Raw genomic sequence first — 18768 nt, 5'->3', positions numbered from 1 at the left:
TCTTTGCTGACAATTATGGTTCCCGATCTGTTGACCAAAGAATCTTCCCAATACAAAATTAATGTTGAAGCAGGAAGTGTAAGTTTCCAAGGTGTTCAGACCCTGAGAGCTTTCAAGATGTTGCGTTTTCTCGAGTTGCAATCTCCTGTTGGCCCACTCCATCCTAAACAAAGTTTCTCCCCTGCAGTCATAAATGAAGCATATCCTGGCTAAAGAATTTTGTGGATTAGAGGCACCAATTGAATTTGGCAACTAAGAGAGAATTAGTGGTGATTCCTATTGATCGACATGTTTGATTTAATAGATGAGGGACTCACCCCTATATATGGAAGAAATCAGAGTCAGAAGAGGTATATGGATTGAAAGAAAAAGAAGGGATTGAGATTCTGGAAATAACCATGAGGTGGAGGGGGACATTTGATAGGAATGATGGGGCAAGCGAGAGAATTGGATTAATGGGCAATTGAAGTCAGAAAGTGGCAATTAGAATATTGGAAACACTCTGAAAACACAAGACTCAAGTATTGGATGGGTCTTGTAAACAGATGCTGAAGTCTTACATGATGATGACAAACCTCCAGATGGATGGGGAGACTCAGATCTAAGCCTTGGCCTCATTTAACAGCAGCAAGAGGCTGATGATGACAGCACTGAGATGCAGGGGAGCTGAGGATGATTATATCTCTATCATTAGGTGGCATAAACTTCAGAGTGAGTTTTTTTGCTTGCTGATGGAGGAGTAATCATCTGGAAATGATAATAAGGAGACATGAGAATATTGACACCCACCACCTTCCCCAGCCCACCTACCCCACCAACCTGAAACATATACCCAAGTAATACATGTTAACTCTTACTTTTAATGAAGTTTCTGGGAAAATAAGCTTTGTTTCAGTTGATGGGTAAATAGTAGTAGTAGTAGTAGTAACAACAACTATAGTTTTAATCATTTATTCCATAACAATAGACCTATAATATAGGTGTTAAGATTCCCATTTTGGGGGCTTCCCTCGTGGCGCAGTGGTTGGGACTCCGCCTGCCGATGCGGGGGACACGGGTTCGTGCCCTGGTCCGGGAAGATTCCACATGCCGCGGAGCGGCTGGGACCGTGAGCCATGGCCGCTGAGCCTGCGCGTCCGGAGCCTGTGCTCCGCAAGGGGAGAGGCCACAACAGTGAGTGGCCTGCGTACCGGAAAAAAAAAAAAAAAAGATTCCCATTTTTAAAATTGAGACTCAGAGTGTTAAGTGGCAGAGCTAGGATTTGAATTATGGTCTCTATATCACCAAAGCCTTTGTCCCACAGTGAATGGTTAAGAATAGAATTCCAAAACTGTGTGTCTCCTCATCTTTCAACTGGGAATATGAAGTAGGTAAAGTGTTCAGTACAATACTGGGCCGTAGTAGTACTCAATAAATGTTAGCTGCCATTATTATTGTTGTTGTTGAGTTATTGTTATTAGTATTACTTTTATAGCTCACTGCATTACCTTCTATTCTCAGCCAGAAATATTAGTAGGACCATTTCTTTTTCAGTCAATAACAGATTATTAGATGGGTGATAGCTTGCAGTTTTGAAGTCTGTAATCTAATGCTTTTAGTAAGAAGCTTGATATTTTGGCTTTGAGAAAACCCGTAGGAGCCAAGTCAAACTCATGTAAGTAAGATGAATAGTCGTTCAACTGTTCATTCTAGGACCCAGCCCCTTAGTGGTCAGGCCATGTATTAGGACCACACTTCAAAATATCACAGTGGTAGGTAGCCTTACCTATTGTGGAACCTCTCCCCTCTGCCATGCTCGCATGACTGAGTTGGAATGAAGCTGTACCTTGCTGGGGAAACACAGTGGGTATAGTCCCTCTTAGAGTGAACCTAGTTTAACAAAACAAAACAAAAACCTAATAAAATGTACCATTGGGGGTAACTGGTTCATTTGTCAACTGAGAGTTAATCAAAAAAAGACATGTACATGGAACCAACAGATTGCAGAGCTGGCAAAGACTTCAGAAATAATCTAATCCAACCCCTTTATTTTGCTGATAAGGAAAGTGAGTCCCAGGAAGGGGAAGGGTCCTACGCAAGGTCATACAGCTGGCAGTAATTTTGTTTGCTTCAAAAATTAATATGAACAATCTTTCCATACATCACTGAATCCATCTTCCTGCCTTTGTAAGCACAATGTCATGACTATAATTGAATTTATCTTTGATGGTGGAGAAAGCAAGCTTTCAGGGTTTTACAGGGCCCTAAAGTCATCAGAGCAAGATAAATTGTCATGAACTGACGCTGAAGATCTGCCTATTGGCTGTGAGCTCCTCAAGGATTAGGCCTGGTCTCATTCATGAGTTAAAGCAAGTTTCAAATCCTAGCTAAGCCATTTACTAGCTTAGGAAAGTCACTTAACCTCTCTCAGCCTCTGTTTCCTCATTATAAATTTACATAGTAAGACCTTCGTTACAGAATGTTTGTTAGCATCAAATGAGGCAAGATATAGGTTCACAGTGCCTCACCAAAATAGACATTTAATAAGTGTACACTTTCAACTAACCTTTAGCTAATGTCCTGCTAAAAGCTACGGACACATCAATGAATAAGAAAGCCAAGGACCCTGATTTCACAGAGCTTAGGTTCATGAGGGAGGAGTAGAGGTGAGAGCCAAAGGAAGAAGTAGACAGCAACCAAGGATGCAGATAAATTAATATAATTTCAGGCCATGCTAAGTGCTATGAAGGGTTATGAAGACAAGAAGATAGGATCATGTGGTAGAGGGTGTTCAGGAGAAGTAGAATGTTTCAGCTAAGAATGGCCCAAGTCAGTCTCTTTGAGATTATATTTGAAAAGGACCTAAGTCATATGAAAAAGCCAGACAGTCTAAGATTCAGAAGCACACTCCTGAAAGAGGCAGGAAGGCCCCCCAGCAGAGGCAAACTTGCCACGTTCAGTCAACAGCACCATAGCCATTGCGTTTGCAGCACAGCCAGCACAGTGAGCAAGACCTGAGGTGAGGTTGGAGACATCCACCCAAGTTCGACCTTGCAGTTCTAGGCCATCTTATGAAATTTGAATTTCCTTCAAAAAGCTTCCATTGCAGTTTTCACTCCCACTTGGTGTCTGCAGAGTTGGAGAATTGATTGGTGTGAGGAACCCACGTATTTGGTGTCAGAAATATTGTGGGTAAAAATAGCTCAGAGAAACAAAATCTAATTTACTTCATTCGATGATCCATCCGACAATTTTTTTTTTTTTTTTTTTTTTTGGCTGTGCCATGCGGCAGGTGGGATCTTAGTTCTCCAACCAGGGATCGAACCCATGCTCCCTGCATCGGGAGTGCAAAGTCTTAACCACTGGACCACCAGGGAAGTCCCATCCAACAAATACTTATAGATCACCTATTCTGGCCAGGCACAGTTCTTAGTGCAATGAATGAATCAAATAAAAACCCCTGGCCACATGGAACTTGCATGCTAATGGAATAATAAATATGGAAAGTTTATGGAGCATTTATTAGGTGCTGCACTATTCTAAGTGCTTTGCCTGAAATAACTCACGTGGTCCTCAAAACAGTCCTACTAGAGGCATACTGTTCTCATCCACAGTTTTAGATGAGGAAACAGGCATAAAGAAGTTAAGTCATTTGTCCATGATAATGGAGCAAGTGGTAAAGCCTGACTTCAAACTGTGGCAGTTGGTGATAGTCGGAGTGTCGTTCTGAAAAATCACTCTGACTGGTCCTCACTGTTGTTAGGGTGCCAGTTAGGATGTTGGTCAGAGATTGGGATACTTGAATTTTTAACAAAGCTGTGAGTAGACACTATTATTTCCACTTTATAGATGGGAACACTGAGGCTTGGCTCACACATCTGGTAAGTCACAGGGCCCAGATATGATCCCAAGCCTATTTACCTCTACAACCTAACACCTTTCCACTAGCATCTCCATTTCCTGCAGAATTGGAGAGTGCCACACCCCTACCCCTCCTTTATGATCAAGAGACTAACCCAAGGTGTATTTTAGAGTGAATATTGGAGAAATAAGCATTTGAAAATTTTTATTTCCATTTTGTAGGCATTCTACAATGGAAAATAAAATATAAATATACCAACACATACTTATAACAAACACAGTGTTTTTTCTTTTACATTCTTTTACATTGAGATACAGTGTACATAAAGTGAAATTCACAGATCTTAAGTGTACAGTTTGATGAAGTTTGATAAATGTGTACACCCGTGTAATCAACACCCTAATAAATAAGATATATGTATGTGCGTGGATGTGGGTGCGTAGGTAGGTACGTAGATTGATACCATGTATTTAAAATTATAAATGAGGTGTGAGTCTTCACGTCATGATTAGTGATGAAGACCTACCCCACTCTTTCCTTTCTCTAACTACTTCCTGCTTCTCAATTGACATTGTTGTCATGGAGGTTACACAGAATACCAGGTGCAGGTCAAACGATGACTGTGTCAAAAGGAAAACAGAACAAAACAAAACAAATAGCAGAACAACTAGCCATTTCTTAATGCTGTTGGAGGAGAATCACATTGCTATACTTTGTTTTTCTACGGAGGGATCATGTGCCTCCGCCCACACATCAACATGTGAACTTGTTGTTCCAGTAAAATGAGTCAGAGCCCCTCAAGAAGTCAGATTCATGTATTTCAGAACTATGTGTCAGCATCTCTGAAAAGAGGTACAGTGTACTGTATTGGTGTGTCTTGCACACGCACACACACTCATTCTCACCCAAGGAGATGGCGCAGCTAATAAGCAGCAGAAGTATGATTTGAATGCAAGTCCAGGGAACGCAAGCATCAGGCTTTTTGCATTGCAGAGAGGACAGGAGTGTTGGGTCTGAGTGTAGGGTTAAGCAAAGGCCTGGAGTCGGAATTCTGGCTTTACTGCATATTCGCTTTCTGACCTTGGGCAAATTCCTCCTACTCTGTTCACTTCTTGGTTGATAAAGTGGGGATAGATGATGATATCTGTGTCATGAAGTCGTTTTGAGAATTTAAAGGGTCATGTACATAAAGCAGTTCGTACAGTGCACAGCACAGAGTGAGCACCTGCAAAATGTTGGCTAAACCAGTAACCTAGCAATGGCCATGGAAGTTGGTTGCTGGGCCAATGGATGCCTTGTTTTTTGGATCATGTGCTCCATCAGTTAAAAAAATTTTGAGCTTACATGCTAAATACATGCAAACTTATTTACGATAAAGCATATACATATTCTACTGTGCTTGTAGATCATTTGCACTATAAAACAGCTGAAATAAAATGTTATTTTATAGTGAGGTCATCATACTAACATTATGCAGTACCTAAGGGTACACTGTTTATGGCCAGGTGAGTTTTTAATGATTTTTTTAAGTGATTATTGATGATTTCTAAACGATTTTGAATATGTCTCTGTATTTATATCTCAAACACTATTCTTTGTTTTTCTTCTTTTTAATTGACATATAGTTGCTTTACTATATTATATTAGTTTCAAGTGCACAGCATAGAGATTCAGTATTTTTACAGATTATACTCCATTAAAAGTTATTACAAGATAATGGCTATGCTTCCCTGTGCTGTACAATACATGCTTGTTGCTTATCTATTTTATATATGGTAGTTTATTTCTCTTAATCACCTACCCCCATCTTGCCCATCCTCCCTTCCCTCTCCCCACTGGTACTCACTAGTTTGTTCTCTATATGTGTGAGTCTGTCTCTGTTTTACATATACATTCATTTGTATTATTTTTTAGATTCCACATATAAGTGATATCATAGAGTATTTGTCTTTCTCTATCTGACTTATTTCACTAAGCATAATATTCTCTAGGTCCATCTACATCGCTGCAAATGGCACAATTGCATTCTTTTTTTATGGCTGAGTAATATTCCAGTGTGTGTGTGTATGTGTGTGTGTGTGTGTGTGTATAAAACATCTTCTTTGTCCATTCATCTGATGATGGACAACAAACAGTATTCTTGATAATTTTGATTTTTTTCCCAATTCTTGTCTTATCTGACTAGATCTTTATCGTTTTTACCTTATAATATGAAGAGCTAGCACCAAGTTGGTAAAAGTATCATCATTTTTTTGTTTCCTTGAATCTGAATTATCACCATTGCCTTTAAATCCATTGGTTGAATCTTTCTCAGCTGCTTGCCCATTTTGTGAGGGTTTATTTAAATAAAATTAGATAATACCTAGAAACCTACCAACCTGGCACATGTAAATGATGATATGTAGCAAAGCCCTGGAAGCTGGGGACATAGAATGGAGTGCCATGCTGTCATCCCTGGTGTTGGAGAGCTCTCACCCTTCCCTTAGGACACCTCACACATCTTACTCACTCATGACTGTCTGATGTGTGGACCAACTGATGGATCTGGTGACAATCTGCATATTAAGCTTGAATTAATTTCTTTAGACTAAAAGTCATATAAATGGCACTTCCAATATTTTCTTCTGGAATCTTAACAGATCATCTCCGGCACTCCTTGGAGCACATGTATGCCATTTTAGAAACACCGTTAGATGATCTCCCATCGCCTCTGTCGTGAAAGTCGTCACCCTTTCATTCAGCAGCTCAGCAAACATTAACCAAGCAGCTGTTAAGTGCTAGGACCGTGTTAGGCATGAGACCCTCAGTAACATGGTTCCTGCCTTCAGGGAGTTGACAGTATAGGTCCCACCAGGCCAGGTCCTGGTTGTTCTTCCCTGTAGACTGTGACTCTGGACATGGCCAAGCTTGCAGTGAGTGCCCTTTGGTGCCTTGGTCTAGACTGCCTGCCAGCCTTCCCAAAGTCTTAAGGCCACTGTTCCCCTCCCACTGGGTGGGAGAGAAGGTATCAGATCGCCTGCTCCCCAAACTGCCAACATTCCTGTGTCTGCCACTCGTGGAATCCCCATCTTCTCCACGGGTGAAGAGCTCCTTTCTTTCTTGAACCTAACTTCCCTGGGTACCTCACCCAGTGTAGCCTAGAGCCCTTTGGTGGCTCCCAATCCAGGCCGTTAACACGTGAGAACTGGGAGTTCCCTGTGCCCACACAGGCCTGGTGTCTGCCCGTGCTGCTCCCAGGGAAGTGGTGAGCAGCGTGTGCGGACTGGTATCTCGGCCTTGACACGGCAGCAAAGGGTCAAACCCCATGAATGCAGTCTTTCATGGCCTTGGTACAGGGCTCCTATTTTTTCCTGCAGAAACTCTTACACTTGCTTTCAGAAGTGACAATCAAATGTGAACTTTCATGGTTTATTTATAGCTCGGCCTTATAGAGAGAAAGAAAAGAAGTGATTAAAAGGCGATTTTACCAAATATTTTGTTTTTAAAAGCTTTCATTGTGTGGGCAAAAAGGAAAGAGAAAAGTCCCTGTCTTCGTTGTGCTGTCTAGACTCCCAAAGAGCGTAGTGTACTACAAATCCAGATTGTCCGACTCCTGCCTGCTGACAAAAAGTATGAAGTTTGAGGCCAACTTCAAATAAACCCTTTGAACAGAAATATATTGTGGGGGGTGACTATATTTAGCACATGTCAGCATTTCCATAATAAATTCATATTGTTGTGCTATGGTAATTTCCAGATTTACTGCAGCCAGTGGGTTCATGAGGTTTCAGTTTTATGTTAATTATTTGGAGAAATGGGAAAACTCAGCAGTGCTATTTCTGATGACAGCACTGATTCTCTGGGCATTCTCCATATTGTGTCAAATACCCTTAGTGAGCCCTGTGTCCCAGGAGAGAGGAGAGTGAGCACAAGTCATTTTGACTGCCTGTAGAAGCATAATTTTTTAAAATATAAATTTATTTATTTTATTTATTTTATTTTTGGCTGCATCAGGGCTTCATTGCTATGCATGGGCTTTCTCTAGTTGCGGCGAGGGGGGGCTGCTCTTTGTTGCTGTGCGCGGGCTTCTCATTGCAGTGGCTTCTCTTGTTGCAGAGCACGGGCTTTAGGCGTTCAGGCTTCAGTAGTTGTGGCTCGCAGGCTCTAGAGCACAGGCTCAGTAGTTGTGGCGCACGGGCTTAGTTGCTCTGTGACACGTGGGATCTTCCCGGACCAGGGCTTGAACTCGTGTCCCCTGCATTGGCAGGCGGATTCTTAACCACTGCACCACCAGGGAAGCCCATAACTTTTTTTTAGAGTGCAGTACAGTTTTATTTTCCTTCAAATGATCAAATCCCTATATGCCGCTATATAAAGTTTAGAAGACAGAAAAAACAAGTTAACAATAGAAAAAGCTATCACCCATGCTCTTGAACCTGTTAATATTTTAATATATTTTCTTCCATTGTTTATTATACATGTGTAACACAGTTTCTGAGATAGAATTGAAAAACAACTGTTTTTTTTACTCTCACTGTCCCTTTACACTTGTGCAGTGGAGCTAGTTTCTCTCTGCCCTGATTAAAAATTCTGTTAGTTCCATTACTTTCTTAGATAGGTAGAAAGTTACTTAGATAATACAAGTTTTATAGTCCCTTTAAGTCATGAGACATAACCAAACTTCAAACATTAGAATACCAAGGAATATATAATAATCACCACTTATTTTTTTTTTTTTTTTTTTGCTGTACGCGGGCCTCTCACTGTTGTGACCTCTCCCGTTGCGGAGCACAGGCTCCGGACGCGCAGGCTCAGCGGCCATGGCTCATGGGCCCAGCCGCTCTGCGGCATGTGGGATCTTCCTGGACCAGGACACGAACCCGTGTCCCCTGCATCGGCAGGCGGACTCTCAACCACTTCGCCACCAGGGAAGCCCCACCACTTCATTTTTTATCCAAAGATAAGGCAACTCCTCACTCCTCCAGCTGGGACTGTTGCAAATGTGAGGAGTTGGCTGTGATCAGATTCTTCTTTGTTCCTCATCCACTTTCTCTCCAGTATATATTAGCTTTTTTCTTGTTCTTCTGAGGTGGTTGGAAGGTGTAAGGGAAGAGAGCACAGGGGTGTAGGAAAGTTCTTATCTTGATCAGCGTTGTCATAAATGGACTTCATGCTAAGTTTAATAGATGTTTACAGCTAGGCTCCATTGTAGATTTTTTTTGGGAGACTTTCCACTTCTGGAAACCTCTCACTGTATCCTGTCCTTGTCCTTCTCTATTCTAGTAGATTGCTTGCTCTTTTAATTCCTTAAAAATCCAGTAGGGGACTTCCTTGGTGGCACAGTGGTTAAGAATCTGCCTGCCAATGCAGAGGACACGGGTTCGAGCCCTGGTCCAGGAAGATCCCACCTGCCGTGGAGCAGCTAAGCCCGCGCACCGCAACTACTGAGCCTGTGCTCTAGAGACCGCGAGCCACAACTACTGAGCCCATGTGCCACAACTACTGAAGCCCGTGTGCCTAGAGCCCGTGCTCCTCAACAAGAGAAGCCACCGCGATGAGAAACCCGCACGCGCACTGCAACAAAGATTGGCCCCCACTCACCGCAACTAGAGAAAGCCCGTGAGCAGCAGCAAAGACCCAACGCAGCCAAAAATAAATAAATAAATTTATAAAAAAAAAAAATCCAGTAGTTTGCCTCAAGCTTCTTTATGCAGGCTCCCTCTGCCTCATTAGGTGGCCATACTGGACAGGATCTGAGGCAACCCAGGAAGCCCTCTCACCTGTGGCCACCTCAGGCTCATGGGAAGCAGTCATCCCTTTTGGAGTCTGACACGTTCTGGCAGTGCTGGCTGATCCCAGGGCAACACTCCTTCACTGCTACACTGAAGCTGCTAGCCAGCGCTTCTGCTCCAGACAGGAGCCGCACTCAACCCACCGTATCTCACATCCTCAGGGATACACAGCCAGATCCCTGTGGCGTCAGTGAGGCCATACTCTCACCTCTCCCCTAGAAGTCCTGATGCTCAATCAACACACAGCTGTCTCCTAAAAAATCCATCTCTTTTTCTGACCTTCCACATGGATGAAAGGTTTGAGTTGATTTATGGGTCCTCAACTATGCTTTTTTTTCAAATTCTTCAGGGTGGTCTGTTTCCAGCTCACTTTGGTATCTCATATCTGTCAACTTTAGATCTCAGAGAAAACTTCCATTTCAGCATTCTTTCACGTGTACGGTCCTTAAATTCATTTATCCCGTAGACTATTCGCTGAGCGCATACGATACACCAGATGCTGAGTTTGTCAGTAGAAACAATTATAACAGTTCCTGCCTTAAGAAGCAGGAGTCTAGTTGGGGCAGCTGATGTGCTAACAAAGAATTGTGGTGCCGTATCATAAATACTGTGATAGATGGAAGCACAAGTCGCTTGGGGAGCAAGTAACTCATTCTAGGTGGGAGGCAGGTAGTGGGGATGAATCAGGAAAAACCTACTGTGGAATCAACACCTGAGCTAAGTTTAATATTTAACTCTGTACTTTTCTGAGAAACAAAATAACCTCTTTTTAAACCTTTGAAATGTCTATCACTGTTATTTCTCAATAATTTATTTTAAAAATAAGCAAAGGTAACGTGAAGAAAGGAAAGAAGAATTCCCTGCTATCTGCCCTGTGTCCACACATCTGTTACAGTGGGAAGGAAAGTGACATTTATGGAGCTCCTTCTCTAATACGGGTTTCCTGGATCCCACCCATGAAGGCAGTCCTGGAATGTGGGCTCCAGTCTGAAGCCTAAGCACAACCCGAGGAGTATTCCCCTAGGGAATTTTCAAGCTTCAGAGGAGGCAGGCAGGAGGAGGCGGGGTCCTCCCTAAAATAGGCAGAGCAGAGCACCGCTATGAAGGAAGAAGCAATCCCAAAACAAGAGAACCAGTGGCAAAGTTGGCGATGGGGATGGCTGAGACCATCTCAGCAAGACATGGGGCTTACTTTAAGGGAATCAGAACTTAATTTATGAAGGAAAATGTTATGACATATGTTGGGGTGAGCAGAGCTCTTAAAATATTCTTGTTAAGTGGAACGGTAGTGACCACACTAAGATGTTTTTGCTGTTTTGCAGAGTGGCCCCAGTCTGACCTTCGTTGGTTCTTATCCTTTCACCTTGATTCCCTTTTCAATAATTTTTCATAATTTTTCAAATCTCCTCCTGAATAAGCCTGCCATTTCTTTCTGCTGTCAGTGTGCTTGCTACTCTCAGCATCTCTGATCTCCCAAACAGCACTTTTAAATCCACTGGGGGCTAGGAAACCAGATAACTAGTTCAGAATGTCCATGGCGTCCTTGGGGAAGAGTTGGTAGGACATCCTGGCCAGATTGGAAATATGTGTAAGTGATTAGCAGATGAAAAAGTATCAAGTTTCTTAATCCTTGAATAACTATTGAAAAGAAGTTTATCTGCTTCTAGCATAGTATTTGTCACACTCTATTTTGATCACAGTAAATGTCTTTTCCATTCTGTGGTGAGCTCTTTGATGAAAGGACCCATTCATTCTTCATCTCTGTATTCCATATATATTGGATGCTGTGCTTGGCACATAGAAGGGGCTCAGTACATTTTATGAATATTCTAGGTACTGAGATTAAGCAGCAAATAGACAAAGCTCCCAGACTGTGTAGCTTACATTTTGGTTAGAACAAGGAATGGAGAGGGAGAGAAGGAACACATAAACCAATAAGTACACGGATTGTCAAAAAGGAATTAGTGATAAATAATAAATATATTATTTATATAATTAAATATGTGTGTGTGTGTGTGTGTGTGTGTGTGTGTGTGTGTATAAATAAATAAATCGTAAGTAAGGCGGTAAGGATGGGCAAGACTTGCATACGTTTTGAAGGTACCCAGGGCCTTTCACATTCTGTGTGGTAGTCAGCTCTTTACATTTCTTTCCTCCTCTGCTCGTGTGTGAGTTTCTCCAGGGCAAAGAGTATATCTTATGCAAATTTGTATCCCTAGCACAGTGTCTGTACATATTGAGTAATTAATATAGAGAGAGAGTAAGAAGTTGTACATATGTGACCTCAGAATGACTACATCCTTTACAATAAGAGTTCAATAGCTGTTCCTAAGACAGGACCTATTCTGAGGAGCTTTGTCATGCTGTTGCTTGCAATCTCCCCAGGTAAGCCTTTGGAATCCAAAGTTTGGCTTTACTCCATTCCCCCTAACTTTCCCATAAACTTAATAGCATTGGGAGACTACCCGAGGAAATTTGACCTCTCCATTCATATGATGGAGCCAACACAATCTATGGCTGATCTTGCTGCTGTTCACTCTGACTGTGTCCACCAAGACACTGCAACTTGCTGACTGCCCACTAACCACATTGTAAAGACAAGAAAGACCTGAGGTCAAGTCCATTAGACTCAGCCCAGAGGTCTCACATCTATATAGGCACAGTTGAAGAGACTACTGGAAAAAAGAACTAAAAGTGAAATGAAGAGGTCTTAAACATTCTGTCTTAAAGTACAGGCACAGAGTGGCTTCTGTTCAGTTACTGCTGTTGTGAGTTAAGCAGACAACATGCTCAGTGGCTGATTATGTTGCCTTCTCAAGCCCTTGTGTCCAGGTAATGCAAGGGGGAAATAATTCCTTCCCACCACACCCTGCAAGCCATAATAAAAGTGCTTTGCCTTCCAGGTTGTTTATGCCCTGGAGGTCTCAATAGGCAACAATTTATTAAGCCCAGGCTGTGTGGTCCTAGATGTAACCTTTAATGTTCATTGGATTTTAATCTTATCACCAGAGAAAGTAAGTTGAAAAAAAAAAAATGGACTCACCAAATCTCTTAAGGGAAGTAAATTCTAATTAGAATGTTCTTGCTGGGACTTACCTGGTGGCTCAGTGGTTAAGAATCCACCTGCCAATGCAGGGGACACGGGTTCAAGCCCTAGTCCGGGAAGATCCCACATGCCGCGGAGCAACTAAGCCCGTGTGCCACAACTACTGAGCCTGCACTCTAGAGCCCGCAAGCCACAACTACTGAGTCGGCGTGCCACAACTAGTGAAGCCCGTGCACCTAGAGCCCATGCTCCACAACAAAGGGAAGCCACCGCAATGAGAAGCCCGCGCATCGCAAGGAAGAGTAGCCCCCCCGCTCGCCACAACTAGAGAAAGCCCACGCTCAGCAATGAAGACCCAACGCATCCAAAAATAAATAAATAAATTTACTAAAAAAAAAAAAGAATGTTCTTGCCTGTGACAGGCCTCACATTGGTATTAACTTTCCAACTTAGTTCTGTGTGTTCTGTTTTCCATTTGACAGGAGGCAATGGCAAGAATGAGCAAAGTTGGGAAAGTTGTGTTTCCTAGACGTGAGGATAAAAGGTAAGTTTATATGTTTTCTATGCACAGTGCTGAGGAGTGAGGACAACAGACACATGCAACTTTAGAGCCGGAATAAACCACAGGGGTCAGCAAGCCAGGCCTTTCATTTAATAGTTGATAAAACTAAGTCTCAGAGACGTAAAGTCACTTTCAGTTCCCCAAGATCACAGAGCTAGATAGGGCCAGACCTGGAGGTCAAATCCAAACTTTTGAACTCTCAAACCAATGTTTTTTTCCCTAGGTCATTAGCAGTAAATCTGGTCTCCTCTGTTCTAAAATGGGGATCTCTTATGTCTTCCACACGGTAGCATCTGTCTGTTCCTCCACCCTTTGCATCATGTGACTTTGAGGGCTACAACATGACTTTTATTTTAAATTGAAGTATAGTTAATTTACAATATCCTGTTAGTTTCAGGTATACAGCAGAGTGATTTTGTATATACATATATATATATATTTTATATATATATAGAGAGAGAGAGAGAGGGAGAGATATTCTTCTTCAGATTCTCTTCCTTTATAGGTTATTATAAAATATTGAGTATAGTTCCCTATACTATACAGTACGTCAGCATAACTTTGATTAATGTTTTAACCCCAATTCACAAACACTAATTTATTGAGTGCCTGCTGTCTTCAAGGCATTATGCTCTTTGGCATCTAGGCAGGATTTAGAAGGGAATAAGACAATCTTATTTATGCAGTAGATCATTTCGAGCCAAAGGGATAGGTTATATAATAGAAGTATTACCAGGTGACAAAGTAACCCAAAACAGAAAAGAATTTCACCCTGTAGGAGTGAGGCAAAGCTTTTGAGAGGACGTTAAGTCTAGCTGACTTTAAATGCTTAAAAGAAATTGTCAGGCCAAAACCGAAAAGCACTTTGTCAGTAGAGGAATAACACAGGCAAAGTTATAAAGGTGACAACAGCATCGTATATTCAGGAAACTATCAACAACTCATAATTCTGAAATGCAAAGTATGAGATGGGAGATGGCAGGGAATGAAATTGGGTGTTGGGGGGAACAGAGTGGGTCCTCTCATAATGAGCTTTGAGGCCGTGCTAAGGACCTCAGACTTCATCCTACTGGTGAAATGGAGATACTGAACTTTAGGCAGTGGTGGGACCTGGTCAGATGCAGATATTAGAAAAATCCTCTTAGAGGATGCGTTAGAGGGCCTAAGGGTAGGAAAGACCAGATGAAAAGTTTTTCAACAATCCAGCTGAGAGAGGAAAAGGACCTATCTTGAGTCACTGGTAGTGAGTTTAGAGACGAAGGAACAATTGTGCAAGTGGCTTTTATCATTTTAGGAAAGTATTTGAGGTTAAGACATAAAAGCAACTTCTACCTTATACAGTGGACAGGCAAAGGTGCTGATCCCACCAAAGCATAATCGACATTTAACGGAGTGGAAACGTCCACGGAAAGAGCCATCCGGTATCCTTTTATTTTCTTGAAGCAAGTCTCCAAATGGAGCTGGGCTCTTAATCCTCTGAATATAAACCCCTCTCTAAGTACCAGGATGAGTGGAGCAGGCCCTTACATGGGGGAGCTCAATGCAGGAACATGGAGAGAACTGAGTTCCCCATGGCAGTGGGAGCCCTGGCCTAGCAGCATCTCTCTTTTGTTGAAATTAGAAACAGATTATTCTTCTCCATCTCTTCACTGACCCTCTGAAGACTCTTGAGGGAAGTCTGTTTTTAAGTTCTTTGAGTAGATTCCACATGTTCTTTTTTTTTTTTTTACATCTTTATTGGAGTATAATTGCTTTACAATGGTGTGTTAGTTTCTGCTTTATAACAAAGTGAATCAGTTATACATATACATATGTTCCCATATCTCTTCCCTCTTGCATCTCCCTCCCTCCCACCCTCCCTATCCCACCCCTCTAGGTGGTCACAGAGCACTGAGCTGATCTCCGTATGCTATGCGGCTGCTTCCCACCAGCTATCTATTTTACTTTTGGTAGTGTATATATGTCCCTGCTACTCTCTCTCTTTGTCACAGCTTACGTTCTTTTGAAAAGAATCCTTGGCGGCTTGCTGTCAGCCGCTGTGAGAGAGGCGCACACGATGCTCTAGCACCATCTGCAGGCGGCCTGAAGATTTGAAAGTGGAAAGAGCCAGTTTCCTTCTGAGCTACACTCAACATCTCCTTGACTCAAATCACGTTCTTGTCTGTATAGAACACTTACTTAGGTCTGTGCCACACAGACCTAAGAATGGAAGGAAACATTTATATATCATATATCTAATAAAAGATTAATATCCGTATACAGAGAACCCCTAAAACTCAATAACCAAAAGGCCAACGACCTAAATCAAAAATGGGCAAAGGACTTGAATAGACATTTCTCCAAAAATGATATACAGATGGTCAATAAGCACATGAAAAGATGCTCAACACCACTAATCATTAGGGCAATACAAATCAAGACTACAATGAGATACCAGTTTATACCCATTAGTATGGCTACTGTCAAAAAACCAGAAAATAACAAGTGTTGACAAGGACGTGGAAAAATTAGATCCCTTGCACACTGTTGGTGGGATGTAAAATGGTGCAGCCACTGTGGAAAATAGTATGGTGGTACCTCAAAAGTGTAAGATAGAATTACCATATAACCCAGAAATTCCACTTCTGGGTATGTGCCCAGAAGAACTGAAATCATGGTCTCAAAGAGATATTTATGCACCCATGTTCATAGCAGCATTATTCACAGTAGCTAAAACATGGAAGCAACCCAAGTGTCCATTGACAGATGAATGGATAAAGAAAAAGTGGTATATGCAACAACAGAATATTATTCAACCTTAAAAAGGAAGGGAATTCTGAAATACGCTACAACACGGATGAACCTTGAGGATATTATGTTAGCGGAAAGAGCCAGTCACAAAATGACAAATATTGTATGATTCCCCTTACATGAGGTACCTGGCATAATCAAATTCATGGATACAGAAAATAGAATGTTGGTTGCCAGGGGCTAGGGAGAAGAGGAGAATGGAGAGTTATTATTTAATGGGTGGAGTTTTAGTTTTGCAAGGTGAAAAGAGTTCTATGGATGGATGGTGGTGACAGCTGCACAATAATATGAATGTACTTAATGCCACTGAACTGTACACTTAAAAATGGCTAAAATGGTAAATTTCATGTATATTTTACCACAATTTTAAAAGTTGGAAAATAAAAAGCACAGGGAAAGAAGCACCTTGGACCTCAGCTTCCCATGTATAAAAAAGGAAAAATATAGTCTCTCCATCTTTTGACATTTCAGGATAATAGAAGGATGTAAGAACATTAGCTCACATCGTGTAAGCACTTGACAGTCCGCATAATATTTCATGTTCATGTTTAAAATTCAGTCACTCTGTGACGTAGGTACTGTTATCATCCCTCTTACAGCAAGGAAACTGAGGCTCAGACCATTTAGAGAAGTTGCCCCAAATCACCTAGGCTTCTCTGCCTGGAAAAACGATGCTTTTCCCACTGTACAAAGAATAAGGCCAATGAACAAAATTGCTGCAAAGTTGTCAGTATTAAAATTAGAAATCGTCAAGTGTATGAGAAAGAGTACTGACCCAAGCTTCCTTCTAGAAGTTTCCCAAAGTCAGAAAATCCAACTCATATAGTGAAAAAATTGCTTGACGTTAGATTGTCAGAGAGTAGCATTTGAAGAAAATTGCTGTCCCCAAAATCATTCTATGATTAATAAATTTGGAGGCTCATAGAGTGGGTTTTAGTATAATCTACATATAGTGAGATTGATGGTAATTTTGGAATGTTAATTTTTTAAGTAGTAACCATAACTAGCATTGATATCACTTGCTGTGAGTCAGGCACTGTTCTAAGTTCTTCTCAAATACTACCTCATTTAGTTCACATAACAGTTCACATTACCTCTATTGAGGTAGGTCTTGTAATTTTTCTCATGTACAAATAGGGACATTTAGGAACAAAGAGATTAAGTAAAATATCCATGGTCACACAGCTAGTAATGGGGCCAAGCTGAGATTCAAACCCAGGCCTCAGAGTCCACCTCTTAACCCTGTGTTTGGCCCCATCACGGCTCTTAAGTTACCAGAATTGTTAAGGTAGAAATGCTGGGCAGGGGTGTTCCTATTAATCTGTTTAGCTCTGCATGTTACAGGTAGAAGTCCCTGTGTGCATTCAGGGTTACTCTTACACTCTCTCTCTCCCCCAATTCCCAAGCTTGCACCAATGCTCCTTCACGAGTACTTCTTTTCAGAGAACCCCAGAACCTACCAAGACATGCTAGACAGGGTTCATCAACCCCTTACCTCACGTCAGCTCCTCCCAGCCAAGAGGAATAAGGGCCAAGCTTCCGTCTCCAAGTATAATTTGTCTTAGCTACTATTGTCCTTTTCAAGATTGTGATGCCAAGGTAGCTTCAGCTGCTCTGCCTTCTAACTCACGGCCAACACCAGTTCTAACAGGTCTTATCTGAAGACTCAGTTGGATAGTACAGGAGAAAAGGGTCCTCTGTGGGATGCCCAGAAGGCAGGGCACAGCTCCAGGAAAGGTGTTAGTCACATTCTCATGGGGTTTTACTCCCAGATAAAGGAGTCTGCAAAGGAAATGTAGGTGTGGAATGTGCAAAGGGTGATTAAAATGTTCAGTCGCATCCCTGGTCAGGCTGTGACATTAAACCAGTCGCTAAACTGGTCAGGGGTGGGGGGGTTGGGTAATCATATATGAAATACTTATTGAAGCTGGGAATGTGAAAGGCCCTGTGTCAAGCCCGGCACTTCCACTGTGTTATAGTGGAGGCTTTGAAGTCGGATAGCCCTGAGTTTGAATTCCAGCTCTGCCGAGTCTTAGCAATACTATTTTAGATTTGCCTCTTTGAGCAAATCTCAGCTCTAAAACCTTTACCTCTAAAATGGAGATGTAGGTTCACCCATGGAGGTTAAAGATAGTGAGTGTGAAACATGTGACTCAGGATGCTGTCAGCATCCAAAAAATGGGAAGTGTCTGCAAAACTGTAACAGATAACACTTCTGTTCTTCTAAATGTCAGGGGAAGCAGCATAACAGTCTTGCTTGAGATCATCCAACATATTTATTTTTCTCCTGCAGATATTATGACAAGAAATATCAAGTATTCCTAAAGCTGGTTGAACACCAGAAGGAGTATGCATCCATCATGAAAGGGGACTGAACTGAGCTTGCACGGGCGGATGCCAGGTTTCATGTCATTGCATCAGGGGCCTCTGTCATTTCACCTTATACTTAAGACCCTTAGGTATCATTTCATCATATCTGTATTTTCTTTTTAATAAAGAAAACTGAGACATGTGCAACCAGAACTAGAGTCTTCCATTTCACAATACCACCGTTATTTACTTGGTAGTTTCCACAGGCACCATCATGGAGACAGAAACTTCACCAAGAGTCATAGGATCTCCTATGGGACTAGAACTTGGGGATCATTCAATCCAGGAGAAACTGTCCTTGGTAACTGATTCAATGTCAGCCACTAAAGACCTAACTTCAGGTAGGGCATCTAATGTTTATTCTATAGGTGGCTAAAAACTTACTAAC

General features: G+C 41.8%; 1 protein-coding gene across 8 annotated transcripts in view; it reads left to right on the top strand.

Annotated features, from left to right (window-relative positions):
• The window catches only part of FGGY (FGGY carbohydrate kinase domain containing), a 413910-nt gene extending 395377 nt beyond the window's left edge, over positions 1–18533 (top strand). For all 8 annotated transcript variants that reach the window (XM_070046609.1, XM_030870319.2, XM_060287916.1 and 5 more), the window contains 2 exons: positions 13141–13202; positions 18304–18533. In XM_070046609.1, coding sequence (XP_069902710.1) covers positions 13141–13202; positions 18304–18385 — 144 coding nt within the window. In that variant the 3' untranslated portion in view covers positions 18386–18533. The remainder of the gene's footprint in view (positions 1–13140; positions 13203–18303) is intronic.
• Positions 18534–18768: the final 235 nt, after the last annotated feature.

The sequence above is a fragment of the Globicephala melas genome, chromosome 1, assembly GCF_963455315.2.
Source record: "Globicephala melas chromosome 1, mGloMel1.2, whole genome shotgun sequence".
NCBI classification, from domain to species: Eukaryota; Metazoa; Chordata; class Mammalia; order Artiodactyla; family Delphinidae; genus Globicephala; species Globicephala melas.
The sequence above is the reverse complement of the archived record's forward strand: the minus strand, read 5'-3'. Positions and strand labels throughout refer to the sequence as shown.